This window comes from Anopheles maculipalpis, chromosome X (genome assembly GCF_943734695.1).
Source record: "Anopheles maculipalpis chromosome X, idAnoMacuDA_375_x, whole genome shotgun sequence".
Classification (NCBI taxonomy): Eukaryota; Metazoa; Arthropoda; class Insecta; order Diptera; family Culicidae; genus Anopheles; species Anopheles maculipalpis.
The window spans coordinates 16,120,247-16,146,731 of record NC_064870.1 but is presented as its reverse complement, the minus strand read 5'-3'; the positions used below and the strand labels follow the sequence as shown (position 1 = coordinate 16,146,731).

At 38.9% G+C, this 26,485-nt stretch overlaps 2 protein-coding genes across 2 annotated transcripts; both read right to left on the bottom strand.

The window, feature by feature from the left end:
- Positions 1-1,221: 1,221 nt before the first annotated feature.
- LOC126563929 (nucleic acid dioxygenase ALKBH1) lies at positions 1,222-10,114 on the bottom strand. Its single transcript, XM_050220777.1, has 3 exons — positions 9,986-10,114; positions 1,660-2,189; positions 1,222-1,576 (listed from the first exon to the last, which is right to left on the bottom strand). The coding sequence occupies exons 1-3, from the start codon at positions 10,079-10,081 to the stop codon at positions 1,222-1,224; spliced, it is 981 nt and encodes a 326-aa protein (XP_050076734.1). The 5' UTR covers positions 10,082-10,114.
- Positions 10,115-17,187: 7,073 nt separating this feature from the next.
- On the bottom strand, positions 17,188-18,964 carry LOC126556819 (probable 4-coumarate--CoA ligase 1). The gene is made up of 2 exons (XM_050212341.1): positions 17,846-18,964; positions 17,188-17,777 (listed from the first exon to the last, which is right to left on the bottom strand). The coding sequence occupies exons 1-2, from the start codon at positions 18,962-18,964 to the stop codon at positions 17,202-17,204; spliced, it is 1,695 nt and encodes a 564-aa protein (XP_050068298.1). The 3' UTR covers positions 17,188-17,201.
- Positions 18,965-26,485: the final 7,521 nt, after the last annotated feature.

The window sequence follows — 26,485 nt, the reverse complement described above, 5'->3', positions numbered from 1 at the left end:
AGAAGCAGAAGTAGGGTTTCTTTGGTAGAAGCGTTCGTTCAGTCACTGTGAGTACATGGTGTTTAATGTATAATGGTTAATATTAAAAGTATTTCAAAACCTGGAAATGCTGGTAATTAAAACCTAATTAAAGTTACCATTACACGCGCACTCGAGATACCATCCTTTAACTACCAACACCATAATCTCTCAACACTGTAACGCCACCTGGCATAAACTAGACCTCAGCAACAAATTTCGCCCCATCGAGCATAACATCGCTTAATGTGAAGATACCGAATCCAGCCACCATTAACGGGTCCTATCCCACCTGCAAACAGGACATACACGCCTGACCCATTCCTTCGTCCTCAACAAGTCCGGTCCTCCACTCTGTACCTTCTGTGGCGTTGGCATCACCATCCACCACACCCTCACCAATTGCCATGACTACACGTCACACCGAGTCATCTGCCAACTAGACACCCCGATTACACGACAACCCTCCCTATCTCCTGACAAACTAGATCAGAACCGCCTTATTTGATCTTTACGCATCAGCAAATTATTTATAATTAATTATGACGGTCCAGTGCCGTATTGTTAAGCATCAGCAAATTATATAGAGAAATTTAAGCAAAAATTGTATCTGTTTACTAGCCATAATTTCAATAGTTTTAAATAATAGATAAGCAAAATCCGCAATCGTTTAGTATTAGTAAGTTTTAGCCAGTTTTTGTATTCAATATAGAAGCGAATCAGAGACACAAAGCCGCTATAAATAAATGAAAAAAAACAGGACAAGAAAAGATCTGGATTGACTTAAAGAAGATGGTTCCCGAAATTTCCACCTAAAAGTCGCAGCTGCCTCTCTCTAATGGCAGGAGGAAGGAAATCCAGACAATTCCTTCTTGCTAGTGCAGGCTGTTCGGAGCAGCTAAGGGCCCTGAGAGTATTCCATCCTCCATCTCCTGATATGTGATGTTAGTCATTTTCATTCTTACAAGACTGGTAAGCTTGGCCGAGAATCCAAATGAGCTCATTACACCATATATTTTTAACCTGGATATGCTGCAGCTGCAACTCTGCTATCATTTCTAAGATTAACGCAAAATTTCTCTACAAACAGTACCAATGAGGATGTTTGTGATATTATCAAGATAATGAATAAACATGCTAAAAAACAATAACAAGTTGATTGATTACTAATCTCAAGCCTAGTCGAACTATTCCCTTTATCCATTATAATTTCTCATGCATAAAACGTTCGCCAATCGGTTGTAATGTTTGTTGATTCGCCCTTAAAACTTGTCTTACGTTTATGTTAATACGGCTGTACTGAATGTATTGCTGGATTGCGTCACTCCACATCTCATCTTTACGCTGTTCTTGTGGGAAATCATGCGACTCCCAGCGTTTGGCACTATTGCCCATATACTCGGGCAGCTCCAAATCGGTACAAACTCGAGGTACCGCATGATAACACAGTCGACTTGCACCAGTCATAACGATAATGTCACCGCTGCGTAACAAGATAGCATCCGGTTGTTCATCACGACTAAGGCCACCAATCAGAAACACAGCAGGCTGCCCAAAGCTACAAGAACAATAAAAAAAAACAGTATCGTTAATAAAGTTCTCCGATTGTGATATTAGCCTTGTGAAATAAAATATTTGCACCTGAACGAAAACAATGGCGCTGAACAATCATCTTCAGAATGATCCGTGTGACCAGCAAGCGTTGAGCCGATAGGATAATAATTAACGATGGCAGCTTCAGGAGAAAAACGATCGTAGCCAAGTACGGTAGCAACATATTGTACTAGCGCGCGTAGATTAGAAGGGAAGCATTCCTTTCGTGACTCATCGTATATCTTATTGGTCCAATCGTACTGATAGCCCAATGTGGCCCATCTTAGTTTTTTGGCGAATTTCTTACGTTCAGTTATATCCGGAACACTTTGTACCATTTCCCACCAGGAGCGATCTGCATTATGGGTCGATTGGCTCACATTGCTTTGGTTAGTAGTATTTGGATGCGTCGGATAGTTTACCAAGCTTTGCGTCATCCAGTACCGCTGGCCCTCGCAGGTGAACGGATTGGCCAACAGGAGCAATCCCGGTCTGGTGGACAGTTCATATATTTTCCACTCGTTCGGTGGGTGTAGACCAGAAAATATGCTTTCATTGTTATGGCTCAGCTGCACAGGCTGCAAGAGAATTAATCATAGAAACAGGAACGCCGATACGTATTACACCTGTATTTGGTTAAGAAATAGCTCAGCGATGTAAAAATTTAAAAATTGTATGACACTATCCGAATTATTAATTTTGTACAGAAAGTTTCATAAGTTTGAACACACTGTTTGAAATATTAAAATACAAAAGTATCAATTGAATACCTTTACGACATATGTATTAGCCATTTTTGTTGCTGTATTAAACTGTATCAAAAGAACGTTTTTGCAGCACGCACCAAGATATTAATAATTCCTAATGAGCTGAATTCTACTAGCTAAACGGAATTATGATACCTTACTTCATACTATAACATCCCTTGTATACGATTCATTCTAACGCGGATACTTTAACCTAGATTGTCCTCGAAGACTTTCGCAAAGGTACTACAGTCAGTATCCGACTTACGCGGTACTCGAGATACGCGGAGTTAGAGATTTGCGGAATTGAAAATTCGACATTTCTTAGAGTTTATTATGTGTATTTAACTCTTCAGTTTAAAAAAACGAAGAACTCGAAGAAGAAGAAAAAGCAAATAAATTTTATGCCCGGGATAAGTCAAACAAAACAGGAAGGAAAAGCACAGGCAATTTAGTTTATAAAAAAATCGCCAATACTTGCGGTGTTGACAATACGGCGCAAGCCGTCATACTTAAAATAAATTAAAAAACATAAAATGAACAAATTGTAGGATTTTTTAAATTAACAAAGGAACTTCATTTTTGAATGATCGTGAAAGATATAAATTAGAATTCGAACTCCTTATAATAATTATAAACGATGTGTCAAGGAATATTCGGGATACGTGGATTACGCTGGTCCCCATTACCCTCGTATGTAAGGAACTGACTGAGTTTTGTTTATCGGGTACGTGTATCATCTGGAGTTTAATAATCTTTTTCTGGTTCATACTGATTCATATGCACATTTCCTTTTAGCTTAATAAGGCAAGTTACTACACTTTTTCTTTTCAATACGGTGGTAGGTATCCATCGAACTATCTCTGTAAAATGATTACGATATAAAACATTTTCACAATCTTTCTTTCACGACGGTGTAAATGTTTTATACTTTTTTTGCACTTTCTTTTGCAAAATATCGCTTATTCTTTTCAACAGTTTGTCCCTGAACTTGTGGTATTTTCTCTTTTACTTCTGATTTCCATGGATTCACCTTGCCCGTTTTATTATTAGCTACATAGCATAATATCTTTCCCATTGGAGCGTTCGTTCCATCGTGTACCATCACGATGATTTTTGATAATTTAATTGGAATTGGTTTTCTTTTCGATGTAACGTTAAGGCGGCTTTGAACCTTAGCTCAATAAGAAACTTTTTTTAAAGTTATTTGATAGTTCTGACTCCTCTCTCGACCAACCCTCGTTAGATTGAGGGTGATATGGTGGTGATTTTCTTACTTAAATCTTATATGGCTCGAGAAACAATGTGAAACTTTCTGAATTGAGTGGTGGGCCGTTCTCTGTTACTACCTCTTCCGCCGTACCAAAATACGCAAAAAGACTCTAGCATTTGACGCTTTCGTTTAGTTCAATATCCTAGCATCCATAAATTTTTAAGATTAAATAAGAAGCTGCAGATGTGCGAAACGAAACAGATATAAATGTACCCTTTAAAAAGGACGACTGCTTTCCGGCCAGATCAATTTTTTGATAACTTTGATATACCTTTGCTCAAAAAATTATTCGTCTTTTGTTTTTTTTTTTTTTTGTATTTCATATCTCAATCTATGATTTTTGATAATCATTTCTGTATCTATGATTTTTTTCTTGTATAAGTGTATTATTATTTTTTTAAATTGTAATTAATTACGATGACACAATGCCATATCTGTGTTTCCTATGTCGTTTACCTTAATGTTCGCTATCTTTTTAATTTGTTCCTCATTTTCTACGAATATTTTTTCCATGAATGTTTGCTGTTTTTTTTTTTTGTAAACTGATCTCCGTTTTTGTCTTGTTTGGTGATGTTGTTCAAGGTGTAATTTAGAGAATGCTAAAGTTTTGATGTTTTTTTCTTTCGTAGCCAAATATTTATGCCTAAAGTGTAGCGGGATTTCTAGTGCTACTGTTATTAGTGAGTTTGTTGGTGTTGTTTTGCTACAGCCAGTTATTTGTCTTAGTGATTGGTTTGCTAATGTCTGTTGTGAGTTCTAAAGTGTTTTGTTTGCATTTCCTATGTAGGAGGATGCTCGTTGTTCTAAAATTCCTCTGATTAATTATCTATTTTGAAATTTATTGTTTGTGTAAATTTCCCGAAAACCCCCGAACAATTTTAATTTGTTTATATCTTCTTTAAAATTGTTTAATGTTATTTGGCGTTTTCTCTGTAGCTCTTAACCGGTTGTTCCTTGTTGGATTATGACGAAATCTTCTGTATGTTGCAATAGGTGGAGAACCGTTTGGCTGTTTAGTTTATGTATTTACAATTGATTTTCACGGTTCAGAGCCTTATTGTCATTTAGTTCATGTATATGTTTTGTGTATAAAGTGCTATAAAGGGGATAAAACATCTCCTAGAGGCAGGCCGTAAGATACTAGTTTTTTTATAATGATGTTTTCCGATTTTAGTTCTATTGTGCGATTATTTAAAAATTCTGTAATCTACCTTATATCATGTCCAATGATACACTATTTTCTTTCAGTATTAAAGTGTTTAGTAAGCAGTATTTCTGTTTTCACGTTGGTGTAAACATTTGATAAGTCCGTGAATAGTACACCTGTCAAAGTTTTTTTTTTTTCCTTTTGTTAATAGCTATTTTGTTAATTAAGAAATTAAGGAATTGATTTATGGAGTGATTAGCTATAAATTTCAACGATGTTTTTTATATGGTTTCAGTAAAGGCACACTGGAGGCACTTGGAGTGCTGCCGCCATGTTAAAAATGTTGGTTCTTGTTGAAAGCAATGCTATTGGCCTATAATTTGTCAATATGTTGATGCCTTTTCCTGACTTGAGGATTTTTTTTAGCATTATTATCTTCTTAAATTGTTTTTTTTTCCACATCTCGTTTGCTTCTTTAGTGTTTCCGTAGATTTCAAAGTATTTCATTATATATGTTGCCTACAACTGGGGCTGTATTTTCTTCTTGTTGAGAATTTTGTTCCACTTGTCTTTGTTTAGTATGCTTTTATGTGTTTTTCCCCTCGGGAGATCTTAGGGAAATTGTTATTTAGGAATTATTTGACTGCTGAATTATTTATTTGTTTTATGTTTTCAGCTTTTTTATTTATTTCATTTCCTACTGTTCTTCTCACCAATCTCCATAGTTTGGAGGAGTTGGTGTTTCTATCAATTTTTTTCTAATGCTGCTCGCTCCATGTTCTTTAATTTAATTTTTTGAGGAGTTTGAATTTTACCAATACTATTTTGTTATTAATGTTTCTATTACCATTACACATCTATCAAAAGTCGTTTTTTTTCTTTCCATCTCTAATCAGTTGTAATGTTCCACCATAAAAGTTTTTAAAATGTTTTCGCCGCAGCGACCCACTCTATGTTAACTTATGTCGTCTGCGTTTATTCATGTATTGTGCACTTTTTGTATCGTTCCGCTTCAGAAGGGCCTCTCACTGTCCGTTCAAAATATATTGAATATAAAAATAAACAAATACACGGGGCTGTTTTTTACAATTTTAGTGTTTTCTAAAAGATTTGTTAATTTTCTTACGGATATCACCAGTTGTAATCTTTGTTATTTGTATATTTTTTTAATGTGTGTGGATCTATCACCATCTTGTCTTCCCTGTTTATATCCTTCATTCTAGCAAATAAAGAAGGGCTTTCCCAATAGAAGTCTCTTACTTCTAGGACTTGTTCATGTTTTTCGAAATGTTTGGCGAACATTCCTTTATTTGGACTAATTTCTTGTTGTCTTCCATTTGTATGAGAATAAGATATCCCAGTCTATCGCATGTGATCGTGTGTTTGCGGTCGTGATCGTGTCCACGAATTGTCTGGCTTCACCCCGCGTTTTTCTCACTAATATTAAAGTTGTGGTATCTGCGTCTATCAGTTGAACTTTCTCCAACATTGCTTGGTTCAAAAATATTAATTTTTAATGGGAAATTCATACGAGGATGAACGTTCCTAGCACGAGCTGATGGACCGGAATTGCAAACCAACAACATCGTATCGACATACCACCGATCATTTCTGTGTAATAAGAGAGTACAAAATTGATTATTGATACGTGGATCGATGCTGATGTTAGCTAGGTTGAATGTGGGGGTTTTAGAACGCGGAAAGAACTCATTTGCGTCATAGCGCACCCATTTGTACAAATTTGCTAGTGAATTGATAAGATTGGGTTGATATGCGTACTGCTTTAGATGATACTTGTCCGGTAACGTTGGTGGTGCGGTTGCCGGTGAAGAGTTGTTCTGTCTTCCAGCATTCGGCTGAGCCTTGTCCTTGTCTTTTCATTCAATGAGCAATAGCAGCTCCTTGTCCCCCTTCATCGTGCTAGATATCTTTTCTGGGATGTAATCTTTCTTGTGGCGTCATATTTTAGCATAATTCTTTCTGGAAATGCTTTCCTTACTGTTATAAGTGTCAAATGGTTTGGCATTGGTTTGATGTGCTCTTTTTTAAACGTTAGACAACTGTTTATTTCTTTTTGCATGCGAATAACATAGTTATTTTTTCGTAGTTGCAACGTAGGGCATCATGACATTTAGGGCGTTGGGCATTGTACCGTCATAATTTATTATAAATAAATAAAAAACTATGTAACTCCTAATAGGTTATATAAAAACAAATAAACAGTCGTCTGACGTTTAAAAAACAGGCCACATGAAAGATTACATCCCAGAAAAGATTCCTAGCGCGATGAAGGGGGAGAAGGAGCTGCTATTTCTCATTCAATGGAAAGACAAGGACAAGACGCAGCTTACCGGACACCGGACGTTACCGGGCAAGTATCATCTAAAGCAGTACGCATATCAACCCAATCTTACCAATTCACTAGCAAATTTGTACAGGAAAATGGGTGCGCTGGGACGGAAATGAGTTCTTTCCCTCCGTTCTAGACAATCATCCTACCAAAGACCAGCATCGATCCATTAATCAACAATCCATTTTGTTTTCACTTATTTCACATAAACGATAGATATGCCGATGTGATGTTGTTGATTTGCAATGATCACGATGCTATTGCGATTCCGGCCCACTAGGAATGTGTGAAAAGTTCAAACTTCAACATCGTTAATATACGTCCTTAATTGCGGAGAGTTAAGAGAGTGCAAATGGTTGGTTGAAGAAAATAGTCAAACCGTCTGAATTCAGCATACATACTAGAAGAGCATGAAAAATCAAATGTTTCCAGACCAGTCGCCACAACTACTACGATTCCTTCGACTAGAGTCACTCGTTTAGGTCGCCGAGTTGTAATCCCAGTGTTATATCATTAGGGAAATCTAGTCTAGAAGGGTCATCAAGCCAGCGCGATCAAGCTGCTTAAAAGCGACGGGGCTGCTGGTAGTGATGGACTGTCGGCCAAGCTCTTCAGGATGGAGCCGGAGAGGTTTACCGTCCAAATGCACAAGCTGATCACGAGAATCTAGGAACAGGAAGTATTTCCGGAGGAGTGGAAACTGGGTGTCATTCACCCAGTTTACAAAAAAGGGGGACAGACTGGAATGCTCGAACTATCATGCCATTTCAGTCCTCAATTACTTTTTTCCTTTTCTATTTTTCGCTGATATTCATTTATCATGTAAAAGTTCGAAAAATATTACGTGTAAATGCGATATAAGTGGGTGTCACATCTCAGGTGTATTAACCTAGTAGATTTTAACGCCTGTCAGAAGACAGAAGAGAAAACAGAAGAGAACAGAACAGAAGAGAACGAAATAAAGTGAAGCGCTAAAGTAAAATCGAAGGGAATTTTTAATCGATTTTAACAATCATTATTTTTGTTTTAGTTCCTATAGTTTGGATATTTTAGGTTTAGGATTATTATTTCGTAAGATAGGTTTAAGATTTTCTCTTTGTTCTCTCTTTGTTTGTCTTTGTTAAACGGACACATTATAACATTGTATAGTCAAACTAATGTAATCAAAAAATTCTAAAAATATATTCACTTTACTATTACTACTATTTCTACTGCTATTACTACCACTAATACTTCCACGTGGGAGGCAGATGAACTCAGACCAATCCTTTTTTTTCGGTCTATCTGTAAGTGTCCCTTACCTTGGTGGGTTCTCTACAGACCGGACATTCATACGAAAATTTTATCACCTTCTGAGGCGATTCGTGGACTTCGATATTGCCCGATCTTTCTTTGTGAGTGCAGTCGATAGCATCGACAAAAACGGGGTACCGAAAAAGATATGTATTCTCATTTTACTATCAATTTCAATTCCCTCTCCACCACAGAAGTGTTTTTTGTGCCATAGGTGATTCGCATATAGCAATAACATTTGGGAATGATTGCGATGCTGCTGTGAGAAATGAAAGGAGGCAGACATTTTTCGCTACAAGTGCTCTCTCATTCAGTACAACCTTAACGCAGCAAATTAGACTGCATCTGCGTCTGGTTCGGAAGTGTTCTTTGGGTTCAGCCCTGTTAGCAGCGGATTCCATCTAACGGCCACAGAATGGTAATCAAGCTCGACGATCAGTTTTGAAATCAACGTTGACCTCCTGCTCGAGTGTTTGGAGAACATTTTGTGCAGGCAAGTGTTTCAGCTGTACAAACAATTAAATTTGTCTTGTTAAAATCGACAATATAACAACCACACATGCCACAATCCATGGATCAGAAGCAACCATCCTTCATCATTACAATAGTCACACCGATATTATCGGACATAAACTGACGCATCTGCCTGGTATATCCAGCATACAAACAATTAAACCAGATTTGGACAGCAACCACGCATCCACCACACATCCAGGGAGGAAATGCCCTGTTAAATTTGAGCATTCTACAAAGTCATCACATGCGGTTTGTTTTACGACGGCACGCCTTATTAACCAGTTTGAAACTAAAAAATAAAAGATATATTATTTTTTAAGAAATTCAAGCGCGGTCGAAGCGGAGCAAGTTGGTATTGCCGCGTCGATCAATACAGTTTACACGATTTGCTTTACTTACGATTCGGGCATGCAGCAAAAGAAGTCACCTAAGGAGGCCGCAAAGCCCCCGTAGCATTAATTGAAATTTTTTAATAAAGATAGAAAGCGTATAATATTGATACCTCCTGACGGTTGGAACTGTGTAGAACTTTATATGCCGAAAGAATCTAACAAGTTATAATACTTTGTTATGATGGTGTGGCAGTCTTGATCTGGTTTTCCGGGCTTTTCCCTTATCACCATCACCATATCGCCTATAACTACAACGTCACGGGGTACTTTTATATGTGCGTGATGCAACTAACAATAAACGACAGGAAGTCCACCCGTGCTCTTCGGAGAGCCTTTAAATGTGGTTAAAACTGATAAAAGTGTACCAATACACCACGAAAAAAAGTTGTATTGAAATTTTATGAGCACACTGTACCGCTTCAATCCTTTCCCTTTGAATTTACTCTGATGAAGTCCATATTTGTTGCAAATGAAGAAACTCCAGTATCCATAGAATATCGAATATACATAGAAGAACGATATATAATAGGACTGATTGCATTGCAAACAATTAGTTTGCAACACAAAATCAGTAAAGAAAGATCTTACGTATAGTAAAGAGTATAGGAACATTCTATTGCTTTTTTTGTGTATGCATATCAATTTGTTCCTACATACCTGTAGATTAGGGTGATCAGTGCCGATTAGTAGCAAATTCTCGAACGTAGGTGGTGGATTTCTAGATTTGTAGTATTTGAATGATGTTTGAAACATTGTAAAATCTGCAGATTTGTCTGTTATACTATAGATGCGGGTTCAATGCAGCTCCACTCCATGGGAAAGTTACTTTTACAATCCTAAAAATATTAAAGGTCGTTTCAATTATTAAATACGACAAAGGCAAAAAATAATAATACATTTGAATGCATCGGTAAAAGAGGCACAATCAAATCAAACCTTTCTATTTAGCGTTATGATTTACGATTGAAATAGTTGAATATTTGATATTGTTTCGATCGAGTCAGCACGATTTCCAGCTTGTGTATCTGTTTATGTTTTGTTCGATTTGACAGATGCTGCACAGCTGTTTTGTGCATCTGTCACGTCGACAGTTGAACCCTGTAGTTAAAACACGTGTTTTCGAAAGCGCAGTTAAACCGATTTTTTCTTTAGAGTGTACTACCAAGTGAATACACGTAAAACAAAACAAAAAACTTCAACCTTTTTCGTGCAACCCACACCGACTAGTAAAAAAGAGTGCAAATAGACGAATCTAGTGAAGTTTATCCTGGGGGGGGGGGGGGGGTGTTTGTCCTTCGGTAATTAGTACAGTGCCTTGGAGTGGTGCGAGGAGCCAAAAAGAAAGATGGGTAAAAAAAAAACTAGGCAGACGGCCTATCAAGTGACTGAAGAAGAGAAATTTCTGATCATGCAGTCAATAATCGAGGGCAAGAATCTAAGCAAAACTAACCCCTTCCTTTTATTTTGTTGTTTTTTTTTTTTTTTTGAAAATGCGATCAACGGAAAACACCTACAAGTGGATAGACTAAGAGACGGTAAACTATTGATGAAAGTGGCTAATCAAAAACAGTGCGATAAAATGAAAAAAATAGTGCGTATCCCAGACACTAAAGGAGATATCCTTGTGGAAACCACAGAACACGCGACACTCAACTCATCCAAGTGTATCATCAAGAGCCCTGATATTGAGTTCATGCAAGAAAGCGAAATCTTGGAAGGATTAAAGGTTCAAAAAGTGTGCGAAGTTTCAATAATTAAAAGAAGGATAAACGACAACATCCTTAATACCAGAGCAGCCATCATTACTTTCACCACCACTAAAGTGCCAAGGATGGTGGACTTTGGGCTGTACCCAGTAAAGGTGGAGCTATATGTCCCTAAGCCCATGCGGTGTATGAACTGCATGAAGCTGGGACATACAAAAAAATTGTGCCGAGGAGTCAAAACGTGCGCCAATTGTAGTGAGCCAGTACACACTGACACATGTAAAAAAATCAAATGCGTATCATGTGGAGAAGGTCATCACAACTTGGACAGAAACTGCCCAGTCTTCATAGATGAATTTGAAATAAGTAAAATCAAAACAAAAAAAATAGAACAACATACGGCGAAGCCAGATCCATACGAAGGAAGTAATGCCCCGTTATCCCTAAAAAACTAACAACGGACTCTCATACTTATGCACAACAGACCAAGAACTCACCCAACATACAGCATGACACACCAGTAGCGCTCAACACAGAAAATAAAAAGACTGACACAGAAAAAAAATCACGCAGACACAATCATAACTACACAGAATACACTGACCAACATAATCGATAACCTTAACACCACAAAATCCCAAACAAAGACAATAATTAAGACTAACGAGATCGACAATCTCTCCGCAGGATCATATGATTCTGAGGAATCAATCTACATAGAGGTTACCGATGGTTCCTCTAACTCAACACACTCAACCGATAACGAAATAAAAGATTTTTTTTAAATAATCGCATTCCACAACCCACAACGCAAAAACACTTTTCTATTAAAAAAAAAAGAATCCAGTCAACATCTATCCATTTTCCCAGTCGCAGAGCTAAGAGTAATGCAAGTTAAAATCCAAAGCATGTTCAACAATCGCGACGAACTTATCAAAATAATACTGGACAAGAATATAGATGTTGTGTGCATTCAGGAAACGTGGTTAAATGAGGATACTGCAACGAATTTTTAGATACCGAATTACAATCATAATTACTAAACAAGAGAAGATGGATATGGAGGAAGCAGTATCTTAATTCACAAAAAATTATATTTGAAAAAATACACATTCACCAGTATATTAAAAATATTGATATATTAAAAATATCAATCTTGCAGTAATATCTACATACGTAAAACCCACAACATCAAATTTTCTATATGCTACTATCTTCAAAAAAATACTTAGCATTTCAAATAACTTTAGAAAAATAATAATTACGGGAGATTTCAATGCCCACCACAAAGAATGGGGAAACCATTACACTGATGCTAAAGGAGCATCAACCTTGCAAGAAGTAACTGGATCAGAAATGATCCTTCTCCTTAAAAAAGAATGTACCTTCATTAACAGTGATCCAAAAAAAAAGTACGGCAATCGACCTCACCCTGATCTCGCCGGACCTAGCCCAATGCGCCAATAGAACAGTGGCTGAAGAGCACATTGGAAATAGTGGTCATAAAATAATTTATTTACATATTTCAGGACCCCACATACCATCACAATGTATAACCATTAATAAGGAGCAAATGGTTAAACAACTTAAATCCTTAAAATGTTCGAATCAAACAAATATCGCAAGCATTACCAAAGACATAAAAAATATAATCAAAAATAACACGAGAGTCATTATCCATACCCCAAAGTCGTGGTGGACTAACGAACTGCAAGTAGCGTGGAAGAACAAAAATATATCGAGGAAACGCTTCAACCAAAATAGAACGTTAGAGAACGAAATTCAATTTAAAAAAGATTTAGCTAAATTCAAATTCTTAAAAAAAAGGAAAAGAGGAAAAATTTCGAAAAGTGGCTAGAACAAATTAATATAGATACCTCGACCCACGAACTGTGGAATATTATTAACAAATGCCACGGTAAACACCGCACTAGTCAAAACTCTAATTTTATTGACTCTCATGTACAAAATGCCAAAGAATTCCTTAAATTAAACTTCCCTACTTCTAAGAATAGAGTTAAGAATCCTACTATAAGATATGAGCACGACACAGAACTTTTAAACATTGACAAATGGCACCGAATTCTTCAAACAAAAAAAAAACTCTGCACCGGGGGCAGATGGCTTATCGTACGAAATACTAAAAACGCTAAATGACAAGGTGGTGTTGAAAATCATCGAAGGGATAAACGACATGTACAAGGCAGGTAAAGTTCCAACCAAACTTAAAAGAATTAAAATTATAGCAATAGGAAAAATAGGAAAGGATTTAAACGACGTTCGCAATTTCAGACCGATCTCACTTCTTACAACACTGTTAAAAATAGCAAACTCGGCAGTTTTAGATAAGATAACAAATCATATCGAAAAACATTTTCTGCTGCCATGGACCAGCTTTGGCTTTAGAAAGCACAAGTCCACAATAGGAACAGTGGACTTACTTGTTAACATAATTAACAACAACACAAGAAAGAAAAAGTACACTGCGATAGTTTTTATAGACGTAAAAAATGCCTACAATAGTGTACTCACAAACTGATTAATAGACATTATGCAGGCTCAACAGATATCCCATGAGGATATTTGCTGGATAGGTAGCTTCCTAAATAACCGTAGCCTGGAAATAAACGTTAACAAGGAAGTCATCAAAAGAAGAATATCAAATGGCCTACCACAAGGAGATGTGCTCTCCCCAACTCTTTTTAACATTTACACCAGTGGATGCCACGCTTTAAACAACAGAAAAACTAAAATCATCCTATATGCAGACGACTTTGTCGAAATAGAATCAAGTCTTACTCCTAGGGCCGTTGAAATGTCACTGCAACGCTCGACTGACTGGCTAGTCCAAACACTTAACGAACTAAACCTAGAAGTTAACAAGCAAAAATGTATCTGTATGTCCTTTCCTAATAATAAGTTTAAATTAAGAGTCTCAATAGCAGGAACGAAGATAGACCAAACCAAAGAACATAAATTTCTAGGTATAACTATAGATAGTAAATTAAATTTTAACCAACACCTAGAAAACCAAAAAAGTAAAGCCATCAAAAGACTAAATACCATTAAAACTGTATGCAATCAGAGAAATTATATAGACCCCGAAAAAGGAATTCAGGTGCACAGGGCTATTATCCGTGGGAGCATGGAGCATGGCATCGGGTTCAGTCTAAATGCTACAAAAACAAAGCAAAAAACCGTTGAAACGATTTTAAATCAATCGCTACGAAGAGTGACAGGATGCACCAAAACGACACCTATAAACACGCTCTACGCAATTGCCTCAGAATTTCCTTTTCCCAACAGAGGCAAATGCTTAGTAACTAAACACCTTGCCAAACCAATCGTATACACACACCTGTGATAGCTCAAACTTAAGCTAAAGTGCAAAACATAGATGCTAGGCATAAACTCTCCGCCACAGAAACTAATTATCAAGAAAATGCTGACATGTTCAATCTAATTGCAAGGGCAAATTTTAATTGGGCCATAAACAACTTCCATAACATAGACATAAAAACGGAGGTCCCAGGTCTGTGCTGCAGTAAAAAGGATATAAATCCCGTTGCAGCCAGACAACTATGTTTGGAACTTATAAAAGCAAATATGTAAGTCGGAGCTAAAAATGTTTACAGACGGAAGTAAAAACAATAATGGCTATGGGATAGGTATCTTCATCACCCATGATAAAAAAGGAGAACACAGATTCTCCTTCAAGCTTAAACACACGGAATGGCAGCGGACATGGGACCTGGCGGCTGCAGCACCGATGGCCAGTCGGTACGTGACATGGGCCCATCGCATGATTCCCGACCTGCACCAGTGATCGCATGATTCCCGACCAGGACGTCGACATGGAGAGGTGGATTTCCACCTCTCACAGATACTCACGGGACACGGATTCTTCCGTGAGTACCTACATGTCTGCGGTTTTGCCCCCACCCCAGAGTGTCCTCGGTGCCCGGGTTCGGTTGAGTCGGTGGCTCATGTCCTCTTCGAGTGCGATGTATTCGCTGAGATTCGTGAGGAGTTCCTCGGGTTTGGCTCGGATGACCCAGTTCATGCGGACAACCTGGGTATGAAGCTGTTGGAGAGCCCGGAGCTATGGAGCTCCATCCAAGAGGCCGCAAGAAGGATCACGAAGGTCGTTCAGCAGATTTGGCGCGAGGATGAGGTGCTGATGAACAACCGAGCACCTCCAGCAGAGATTGTTGATGAGGGCGAAGACGCGACAGTGTCTCCAGCGTCTCCTGAGAGAGCACGGGCGAATCGCGTGCGGACGGCACGAGGACGGCAAATCCGGCAACGTGCGGCTGCTCGAGCTGATGTCGGGTTGGCGGTAGCAATGGCGGAAGCAGCACGCGCGCGTGATGATGAGGTGCTGCGGACGGCAGCCGAGGCGGAAGCAGTTGGAACGGCACCCCCTCCCATTCCACGTCGGAATCGAGGGCGTCCCTCGTCTCCAGGTACCATCCGCCAGAGGTACGAGCGCCGATTATATATGCAGAGAGTTTGGAGGGAACGGATGCGTTCCGGGACGATACCACCAGTCCCCCCCGGGCGGAGCAGAAGAAGCCGGGCGCCGCCTTCGGACATTATCCGGCGTCGCCTTCGGAGACGCGAAAGCGAGCAGGCGCGGAGAGTGGCTGCTAGGGGAGTCGCTCTATCGAACCAAGGACTACGCGAGCCTTTGACAGCAGATGAGGAAGCTTCCCTTTCTGAAGCGACCACCTCTGGTCGTTAGTGTAGGAAATCTTAGCAATATGGGGAAATTGGGGTGGAAAGCGTTCTGCTTCTATTAGACGCGAATATATGAACAAATTCAAATGAATTATTATGAAGATAAAACGAAATAAAACGTTGTAAGATGAATAAAGGCTATGCCACAACCACACATCTCCCCAGCCCCTGACCCAGCCCCCTGACGGGAACGGGGACAGGACAAGGGGAGCGGGAATATTATATGAAATTAATGTTCAATAAAATTCGTATATTGTTAAAAAAAAGCTTAAATAAACGGTATCGGTATCCACCACAGAGATATACGCGATCAAAAAAGCCCTTGAGTTTGCCCGAATAAAAAATATAAAACACCCAACGATTTTCACAGATAGCAGATCGGCCTGCACAATTTTACAACAAGGCACAAAAGAAATTTTGTTTGATATTTTATGATATCGTGTTTTCAATGTTTGATAGTAATGCTTATTCGAGTGATATAAATGTTAAAATATTACTAAAAACAAAAACAAAATGTATTTCAGATTGTACTTTACGGATATTTTTTGTTCGTACGGCGTAGAACCGTCATACTCAAATAAAATATATAATTACGTTTTTTTTATATATTTTACAAAACGGCCAAGATAACAGTTTTGTAATAGAAGCTTTTTTTAGAAGGGATTCAATACATTATCGGCAAACGAGTGGAAATATTTTGCCAGACTTCACATACGTGTGTCTGTGTAATTGCTTGAATTATGCAAGAGTAAGTCATTCGTTTGAATTGTTTGGAACCATAACAAAAATAATGAATGATTATCCGACACTTTTCCGTGTATTGTCCCTAACATTACGCAGATTTATTTTGATGGTTATTATTTCCTTTTGTTTTTTTTTCATGAAGGACGGCCTGGCAAGCAATACGTAAAAGCAAGCGAGTAAAAGCAATACGTTTATCTTATTAAAATATACGTTCTATTAAAACGGAAAATGTATATCTTCATACGAAAAGTATGTATGGCGCTTGATAAGCCGCTGTAGATATAAGCTGTGAAAACAACATGTAAATAAAAGATTTTTTAATTCACCACTAAATTTTGATAGTTAGACAACAAATACCCTCATCTTTTTTTTAATTTTCATGTAAATATAACGAGCAGATCAAAAGTTAATAGCTTTCTTATCCAGGAAAATGCAGACTTTCTTACAAATGTATGTACTACCCACCCGTTGGTGGTTATAAAAAGGTATATTACCCTTCTATAGATCATTGAAATGAAGATACAATATCACAACATTTTTAAATTAAAGATATCAAATTGTTTGTCGCTTTCTATCATAGAATATGAATGAAGAAACTGTTACACAATTTACCGCTAGTAAATTTTAAGTTCACCAGTTTGTGTTTTCTTTCAAAGATTTGTTTGTGCATTTGTACCATCTATTTAATGTGGCGAATTTTGCAATTTCCATTGTCGTGCCAGCTGTTTCGCAGCACTGCGCATCACCTTTCCGCTTGCCGTCATGGGCAGCTGGTCAACGAAAATGACGCCACCACGTAACCATTTCTGCTTTGGTCGTGCCCGACCATCTGCAGTCTGGGCACAATGGTCTATCACCGCCTGTTCGGTTAGTGTTTTGGGCGAGGACGCTGATTCGTTCGCTTCGCGTACAATAAGCGCTGTAGCAAGATCATTGTAGCAACGTTCAGGATCAGGCAGCCCAACAACAACAACGTACCGCACTCCCTCTAACTCAGCAATCAATTCTTCCAGTTCGGTCGGTGCGATCTGGAAACCGTCGTATTTGAAAATTTCTCGTTTGCGATCCATTAGATACAGGAATCCGTCGGAATCAAACCTAGCAATGTCGCCGGTGCGCACGAAACCTTCCGTACCGTTTTCTAGTGCAGCTTTAGTCGACGATTCATCGCCATGGTAGCCAAGAAACGGGTAAACGGGACGGATAAGCAGTTCGCCGTTTTCGTTCGGACCCAGCGGATGCCCATATTCATCAATTATCTACAACAAAAAAACGTACAACTGATAAAATAGTTCTTGCTGGGACGATTTGGTAGCTTTAGAATTACCTTCGCTTTGACGCCGGGCAACAGAAAGCCAACAGAGTCCTCCCTAGGCACTAACTCGTAAGCGATGTTGCCCGTCTCGCTGGTGCCATATCCAACAAATGATCGTCCCCGGCCAGCCACGAGTACTCGTCGATTAATTTCCTCGCGTAACCGCTTTGGCACTGTGCTACCCCCGATAGCAAACAGCTTGATGGATTCTAGCCGTTCCGTTGGGGCTATCGTCCTTACAATATCGCTTGCCATTGTAGGTGTAACAAGCAGCACCGTTACCTGATAACGCTTGCACAATTGGATAGCAAGTTCAGGTGTGGCAGGCTGTTTTGTAATGATGCGCCGGATACCGTTAAGTACGCCGTTCATTAATATTTGCAAACCGGATATCCAGTACAGTGTGCTAAAACACAACAGCGTGTCGTTCTGATCCAGCTGGCTGATACGTTGATATGGTGCGATGAGCTGGGTGTGGGAAATACGAACAGCTTTTGGCAAACCGGTTGTTCCCGACGAACAGACGATAGCGGCAATCAACTGATTCGAGTCACCCCAGTACGCAGGTACGAATCCATCTTCCTGCTCAACCGTTCTTTGCACCAGCGCATCAACAGAATTCCATGTTTCGTGTAGCGTAACATCACGACCACGGATTTCGTGCAGCAGGACCAAAGTATGGTTGAAGCATAATCCCACACGGGAGGCAGCTTCACCGACGAGTACGAGAACGTCACCATCACCTATGACGGCACGTGGACGTGTAAGCCGCAATATGTGCTCGACCTCTTCCAAACCGAACGATGGATCGAGCGTGTTGACCGTTACGCCGACAAGAAAGCATCCGAGCACGATCGGAGCAACGTTGTCCGAGTTGCGTGCTATTAGCGCAATCACATCACCCACCCGATAGTCCGAAGCTAGCAGGAACTTGGCGAACCGTACCGAACGGCGCCGTAATTCGTCACTGGTCATAGTGTAGCCGGTGTCACCGTTCACTTGTGCCAGTTTTTGAGGTGTACGCTCGAGTACGTTCAGCACCACCGGACCTAAATTAGCAGCTGGATTGAGTACCGGAGGCCGGTACGGGCCGCTCCAACAGCAGCCTTGCGGATCATACTGTGTCGCCATGATTTAGGCCACTTTCCACATCCGAACACTGTTGCTTTCCGAAAACGAATGATTATGAATCGCATCCAATTCCAGCCTCCATGTCCAGCTTTAAGGATGCGCAATTTACACCACTTAACAGTTTTCTCCAGTGCCACTTGTTAGATAAATATTCAACTTAGCACTAGCACGTTTCAAGTAGTCTAATGGGAAAGCACTCTTATCAAGACGCAATCGATTGGCAGCAAATCGGCTGATTATAAAGATGCGTACAGAAATCTACAAGCTATGAGAGCACGTAAACAAGCACGTGGTGTCAGTACGAAAAACCCACTTTTTCTGAGTGAATGATTCACTGCTCTTCATAATTTGTCTAAGCACCTGTGCTGTCCATTCAACTTGTAAGATAATAGTAGTAAGACCAATGCACGATTATTATTGCGACTTTCTATTGACTCTCTACATGTCTTTAGAACTGTTTAACGGCAATTCTGTTACCACTCGACATTCTCCGAGTAAATTCCCCACATCCCACTCTTATCTACTAGTTACTTTCAACAGGGGTACGGCACCACATCAAGACATGGAAGCCAGAAGTAGTTTACCAAGACGTCATACACTAATAGCACCACGCCGGAGAATAAGAAGCATGATTTAACTATCCAACTATGGGTAAAACTAAGTCAAAATCTCTCGGCCTTTTAGCACCAAGAAAGAATGAGATGTTCAATGTAGTTTCCCACACTCAAGTACGTGCAAACGTGTTTATAGAGCTCACTAAAAGCAAAGTATTTAAAAAGCGACCATTCCAATGACTCTCTTTCTTCACTGGCATTCTTGATGAGCCGTGATTCGTGATGAGTGAAATAAAGAGCCATCAAGAGGCGTGCTACACTGCCTCTTCCTGCTTTTCAAAACTCATTAATTGAAAGCCTTACATCCAAATCCAAAAGGCAACCGGAGAAACATAATCAGTTTTATTTACTACAAACGATGGACGAACAGGGCGACCAGATAGTAATGCAACAACAGCACGAACTGAAATAATATCGCTCATTAAAATCCGTAATATCCTACGGAAGCGATGGCAAAGACTTAGGGAAAAGACGTGATGAGTAACAATGCAGATTACCGTCTCAAAAAGAAAATTGAACAAACAGTGTTGGAAGCTAGAAATAGAGAATGGGCTTAAAAATTTAATTTCAATGAATAAGGAAAAGGACAAGAGAAACAGTAAACTATAGAAATTCATACGAATTATTAAAAATAATTCTATAGCAGTTCCTCTTTTGAAAAAAGATAACTCTAATAACAACTGAAGAAAAATCAGCACACATAAACACAAATAATTCTAACGGATTAATCGTTAATCTCGAAAAGCGGTTGTCTTTACGTTCGGAGATATGAATTCACCGTGTTCATATGGATTCACCGTGTTCATATGGATCCACCGTGGAACCGTGAAAGCTGAAAGCTCATAAATGTATGTATTAACTTTCCGCGGTATTGCAATTACGATAAGGTGAAAATTTAATTACTTTTATTACTACTACTGTTGAAAATATACCAGACCAGCCGCAAATGATAAGATTCAATTGTGAATTGTTGAACAATAAATAAAAGGTGTTACAAGTTATAAAACATACCAGAAGCACGTTCTTTTACAGATCGTTGATCAATCTCCTTCGAACCTAGCAAATTAGTTCCATTCTTTTTTTTTAATCGTTCCTTTCCGATCTTGTTTTTCTTAATCTTCTTGGCCTGCTCCCACCCTGATTCCAACAGTAAAGGATAAGTTGAATTGTGCTTGAAATATAATGATAACAAAGATGATACAATATATAAAGCATACCATAAGCACGTTCTCTGAGTTAATCGTCCTTGCTCGAACCTAGCAAAATAGTTACTTTCCTTTTGTTAATCGTATTATTCATGTACTATTTGTTCTCATGTTATTTTAACTTACTAAACACCGTTTAATTTGTACAATAATACAATAATAATGATGGAAGTTAGAAATGCATCGGAAGCAAAAAAACAAGAAAAAAACAATCATAACCTTGTGAAAAACAAAATCAATGTGAAGGTGAACATATGAACATGATATGATATGATATGAACATGAAACACTGAATTCATCTGAGGGGTTAATCAGATGCGACGCATTCAAACACCTCTTTGAACAAAAATCGCTGGAAGGACTGCAAGATCAACAAATGACCGAATTTACAATATTGATACGAAAAACTATGCACGGGGAAATAGTAAACACCAGAACAGCAATATTTATATTCAAGTGCACTAAACTCCAATCCGAAAGTCCTCCAATCCGCTTCACCATTGCTATAGCAAAACATACACAAGGGCTCCAGCATAAATGCGGAAATATGCTGAATAATCAAAGGTAAATATGTTGACATGCGAACACAGCCAGAAATGATTAGGCTGTACTGATCGTCTGGTTCAACAAGGAAGAAAAAGATAAATCAACATTAATAACACTGTTAGATACATAGATACGGTCAATGAATCAAAGCAAAAAATGACAAATGAAACAGAAAAACGGTATCAAGAACAATGCGAAACGAAAGGAACGAAGATTTTAGATATTAAACAAAAACTTTAATTGAAAACCGTGGGAGGCAGACATCAACCATAACGGATAAAGGAATAGAAATTGCGGATAAATTTCTTGAAGGACATGATCTTTCTCCATTTTGGCTGGCTAAAATGAGAATCAAGGAATCACGAGGTGACGTCACACATCTATATCCAATCCGTGAACAAGCCGACGAAGAGGCAAAGAGGAGACACAGTTCGCTTCAAACGCCAAGTCCGAGAAAAAGGGGACAGAGCATAAAAAAATGAAAGAGAGATCATTATAAAATTAACCTTATTGTCACCAGGGATGGAAGGAAATGGAAGGACATTCATTCCGAATAAAAGAAGTCATAATTTCTCACTCGCAAAGCAAGAAGAAAAAGAAAACCATGCATATCATGTCGCCTAATGGGTAACATAACCTCTCTTCATAAGCTGTTATGCGAAGCTATAGTTCAATCAATTACGGCATTTGGCTGGCATACAGAATCTTCTTGACTTCTCAACGACCCAGACAGCACGTAATTGGATAGTCAATCCTTACTGCGGTGGAACGTTCAAGATGATACTGTCCCGGATACAGATCCCGGTACTGTCGTATGAAGAACGGCGTTGTCCCTACACCACCGACCTGTCCCCGCCTCGGGCAATCAGAATGCATGCATTGAAATTTAATAATAGCAGAACGGAGTTCTCTTTACTTACATTGCCCCATGCGTTTGCCAATTCCTTCAGCAGTGGTGGCAAGACGTACAGTCTCAATGGGTTGTTCTTGTTCACCGTCCAGCTTTGAGTGTTGAGTGTAGCAAACGCTAAAAAAGCGGTGAAGAAAAATTCTTTAGCTTTATCCTCCTAAGCTTGGTCAGAACATATTCAGGGGCTTACTGTCTCCTTACAAATGTCGTTTGCTTCCGTTTCTGCTTCTGCTCCATTTTAGAAAATGGCACAAACTAAATTTTCCGATTGCAATATCCGCGCATACCACTTCGTAAAACCGTTGAACTTGTATTCGTATACAAAATGGTCACTTTGACAGCTCATCGCTGACAGCATGACTGCAGCCTAAGGATAGTTTACACGTTGTTCACAAATTGATAAAAATAATACAGTATGTTTTCAAGATACGAGTTGTTCAAAAAATTATTATCATTTATCATGAAAATCCAAGTTGACAACAATCCACACAATAATGAGATACACAATGGAAAACGCTGTCATCGATTTCGGCATCTATTCTTGAAAGCGGGTTTAACAGAATATAAACGGGTTTAGCCGTTATGAAAATTACAATTAGGCATGCACAATCAGATTTAGTTTTGGGAGGCAAATATCAGTCGAATAGAATATGAGGCGTTGTTTTTGACCCGGAATGATGGCAAAGAGCAAGAGATAGCATGTAATTTGTATTTTGTTATTTTTGGAGCGCGCATAGCTACGAAAAACTATTCTTCTGTTCAAATTTTGCATTATATTGAGCAAAGTAAACACAATCTGACTAAAAAGGGAATATATTTTGATTCGAAAAAACATTTTTTCTAGCTTAAACAGAACTTGGAATTTTAATTTATTTATTTATTTATTTATTTATTTATAATTAATAATGACGGTCCAGTGCCGTATTGTCAACACCGCTTGTGTTGAGTAAATTTTATAATCATCTTGATAAGGCATTTCCTCCTTATTCTTTGCCTTATCCCGGGCATACTCGGTTAGTTTTTATTTATTTTTTTTAAGTGGCATTATTTTTCCTGAGTCAGTAGAGTGCAGAGTTTATTCAACTTTTTTTTCTTCTCTTTTTCGAAGCTTTGAGAGTCTAAGGCTACATTCGCCTCTCCTTTAAATTGCTACTTGTTTTTTGAACTTTTTACCTGAATCATTGCTAGAAGTTGATAATGTGAAGTGAATATGATTTCTTGGCTAGAGCCAAAATGAACAGCAGTGACCTTGACAACGGCACATTTTTAATTATTGCAAATCGTTGAACACCACGTTCAGTGGTTGTTTAAGCCCCTTGGAAGGTCTTGCAGCTTTCCACATTGAATTTGATTACCGATCTGCTGTAAGTTCACACTGCTTGGGGGTAATTGCACACCCGTGGCCGCTCAGTCCGTTTACCGATAAACACGTGACTGGTCATATTCAAAACCCTTTTGTATTGTTGTATGAATACAGTGAATACAGACATAGAAATACAATAAATCACTTTAGGACCGAAAATGCACAGGAAGCCAGGAAAAACCACGCCTGTGGTAAACGCATATACCACTAATAGAACAAACGTGCTGTGACAACGAACGATGCCGTTGCCTTGTAATTCATTGCAACAACTGCGTTAAATCATGCGTACTTTTCAGCGTGTGCGTTCTTGTCCCGCTTTCAGTTTGTTTTCTTTATGAGCTATATGGAAAAGCATGGAACTGGCAAAAATAGATAAACTTTTCACGTTACGAATGGAAAAGCATGCCATGAATGGAAAAGCATGAGACATGTTTCACAATCTTCCAAACGCTTCATCGTTGAAATTGTAACGGCAGTTGCATCGTTGAAGTTGCAGCCATGAGTTTTGATGCTGTATTATGAAGAGTTATTTTTTAATAAGAGGTTTTAAAGCCATCGTTGGTGAAATGGTAAGCAGAAAAATTAAAAAAAATTAATACGGAAAATAAATCCGGAGCGCGGAATCATGATCCGGATCCGACTCAGGCCTCGGAATAATAGGAAGAAGAATGATAAAAAGAAGAAGAAAAAGAAAAAGAAAAATAAGAAACAGAAGTCCTCCAGAATGATCCACGTTTATTTAACAGTCCCTATCAACTAACAAAGTTTCCTATGAATTTGTTGCAAGCTCTATACCGGCCGTGATAATCCACCATCGGCTTACCTGATCGGATGCGTAGAAGCATTCTGAGGTTAAAACTTAAAGCTATGACGGTAAGAAAAATAATATATAATCAAGTTTAGTTACATTTTATACTAATCAATACAGCCATTTTTAACCATACTGAAATCACGCTGTGCATGCTTACACTGATAACAATCCGACAAAGAAAATGTATGAAATCCTTTCGTCTTGTTCTCGTCTTGCTCTGGTCTTGTTGGTACAAATACGTTCACTCGAGTATAAGACTACATGAACCGCTGGTTCACTCAAAACCAGTCGAAATGAATCGCTGGTCTGAAATAGAAGACAAAATGAACCGCTGAGGTACAAGACGAAATGAACCGCTAGTCCGAGGTACAAGACGAAATGAACCGATAGTTCGAATCCTGGCAACGATGAGGTCCATTTCATCATGACCTCTCTTTCATTTTTCATGCTCTGTCTCCCTCTTCTCGGACTTCTCGGCGTTTGAAACAAATTGTTTTTGTGTCTCCTTTTTGCCTCTTCGTCGGCTTGTTCACGCGAATAGACAGTCGCGTTCTGAAAGTGATTGGATATGGATATGTGACATCACTGTCCGATGGTTGAAATTGATTTTGTCGCCAACGCGACGCTTTTTTCATGTGATCTCTGTGATATTGTTAACAAGATCAACGTTTTTCATCTAGAAAACATGTACTCGTGCCGAAATTAGATGATTTCGAGTGCCAACCAGAGGAAGAAAGAAAGCAGCGATCCTCGATCAGTTATTCTTACACGCATACATACATGCACCCGTACAGCCCGTTTCGGCTTGTATTTCAGCGGTTCATTTCGTCTTGTACCTCGGACTAGCGGTTCATTTCGTCTTGTACTTCAGACCAGCGATTCATTTCGTCTTGTCTTCGTTTCGAGAAGAGGGAGACAGCATAAAAAATGAAAGAGAGGTCATGATGAAATGAACCTACGTTCTGCGCTTTGCATACATTTAGGCGTATTTCGCATAGTATGGTACAAATTTCACCACGGTGGGGTGGAGCTGCGGGGTTAGGCTGTTCGAATGTTTTACCCATATATTAGCGATATCTCCTATTAATTATTCGAACCATTTTGGAATACACTAACATCACACTGTCCCCGTTAATGATTATAGTTAGTTTAAATACACAGTCAAAAGCAATAGCGGCGGCCCGATGGTTTAAGCGACAGCGGGGCCGGTCTATACACGGCAGGACCGGGATTCAAATCCCATTTGGATTGTCCAACCTCTAGTTTGAACTTGACTATCTAACGTCGTGGTATTGGCAAGTCTAGCAAATCATTTGATGACCGGTGTGACCTAGAAGGTCATTAAGCTAGCCAAAAAGAAGGGAAGAAGAATTATTTGAAAGGGAGTAGTTATTCTCATCACTACACCAAATAGAGCCCAGTACTAGTAAAAAAAATGTATCCTACCTTTTACATTGTGCCATTTTATACTCACAACACCAGTTGTACATTGTTCTTTTTTTTTATTATAATTTGTGTAAAAAATAGAGAGTTCTCTTTATTCATAGTTTACTCACTCATTCCCCCCTAGGTAATGTCTTTTCCTTGCAGACTTTCCCCGTAAAACTAAATCGGCCTTTCACTCACTATGCTAGTATTTTTCTCGTTCGCTCCATATCCATGTCTCTCTAGCCCACACAAGGGACCATACTATTTTCGCGCACAGTTGACCAGGTGTGTCGCTTATTCGATAATTTTAGGAAGTAATAGTCTAGTTTAAAAGTATCTACGTTTCCCTTTTGCTATCGTTGTCTGTAAGATGTACGCTAACATAATAGTACCTTCTTTTCACTGATCCTTCTAATGACGGATACTTGCGCGTCACTCGGACCCGATGGAAGAAATCGTGGTTGGAACATCCTGCCATTTTACCCTTCGATTTGAACATTCCTCGCACGCGAAATCCATTTGCCTAATTCTGCTGCCTAATACACAAATTATGATACTAACATCCACACTTCTTTCCAAGTTGCAAATTATATCTGCTATACATGCTTAATTGCATGCTGGAACGATTATCTCTTTTGATTTTT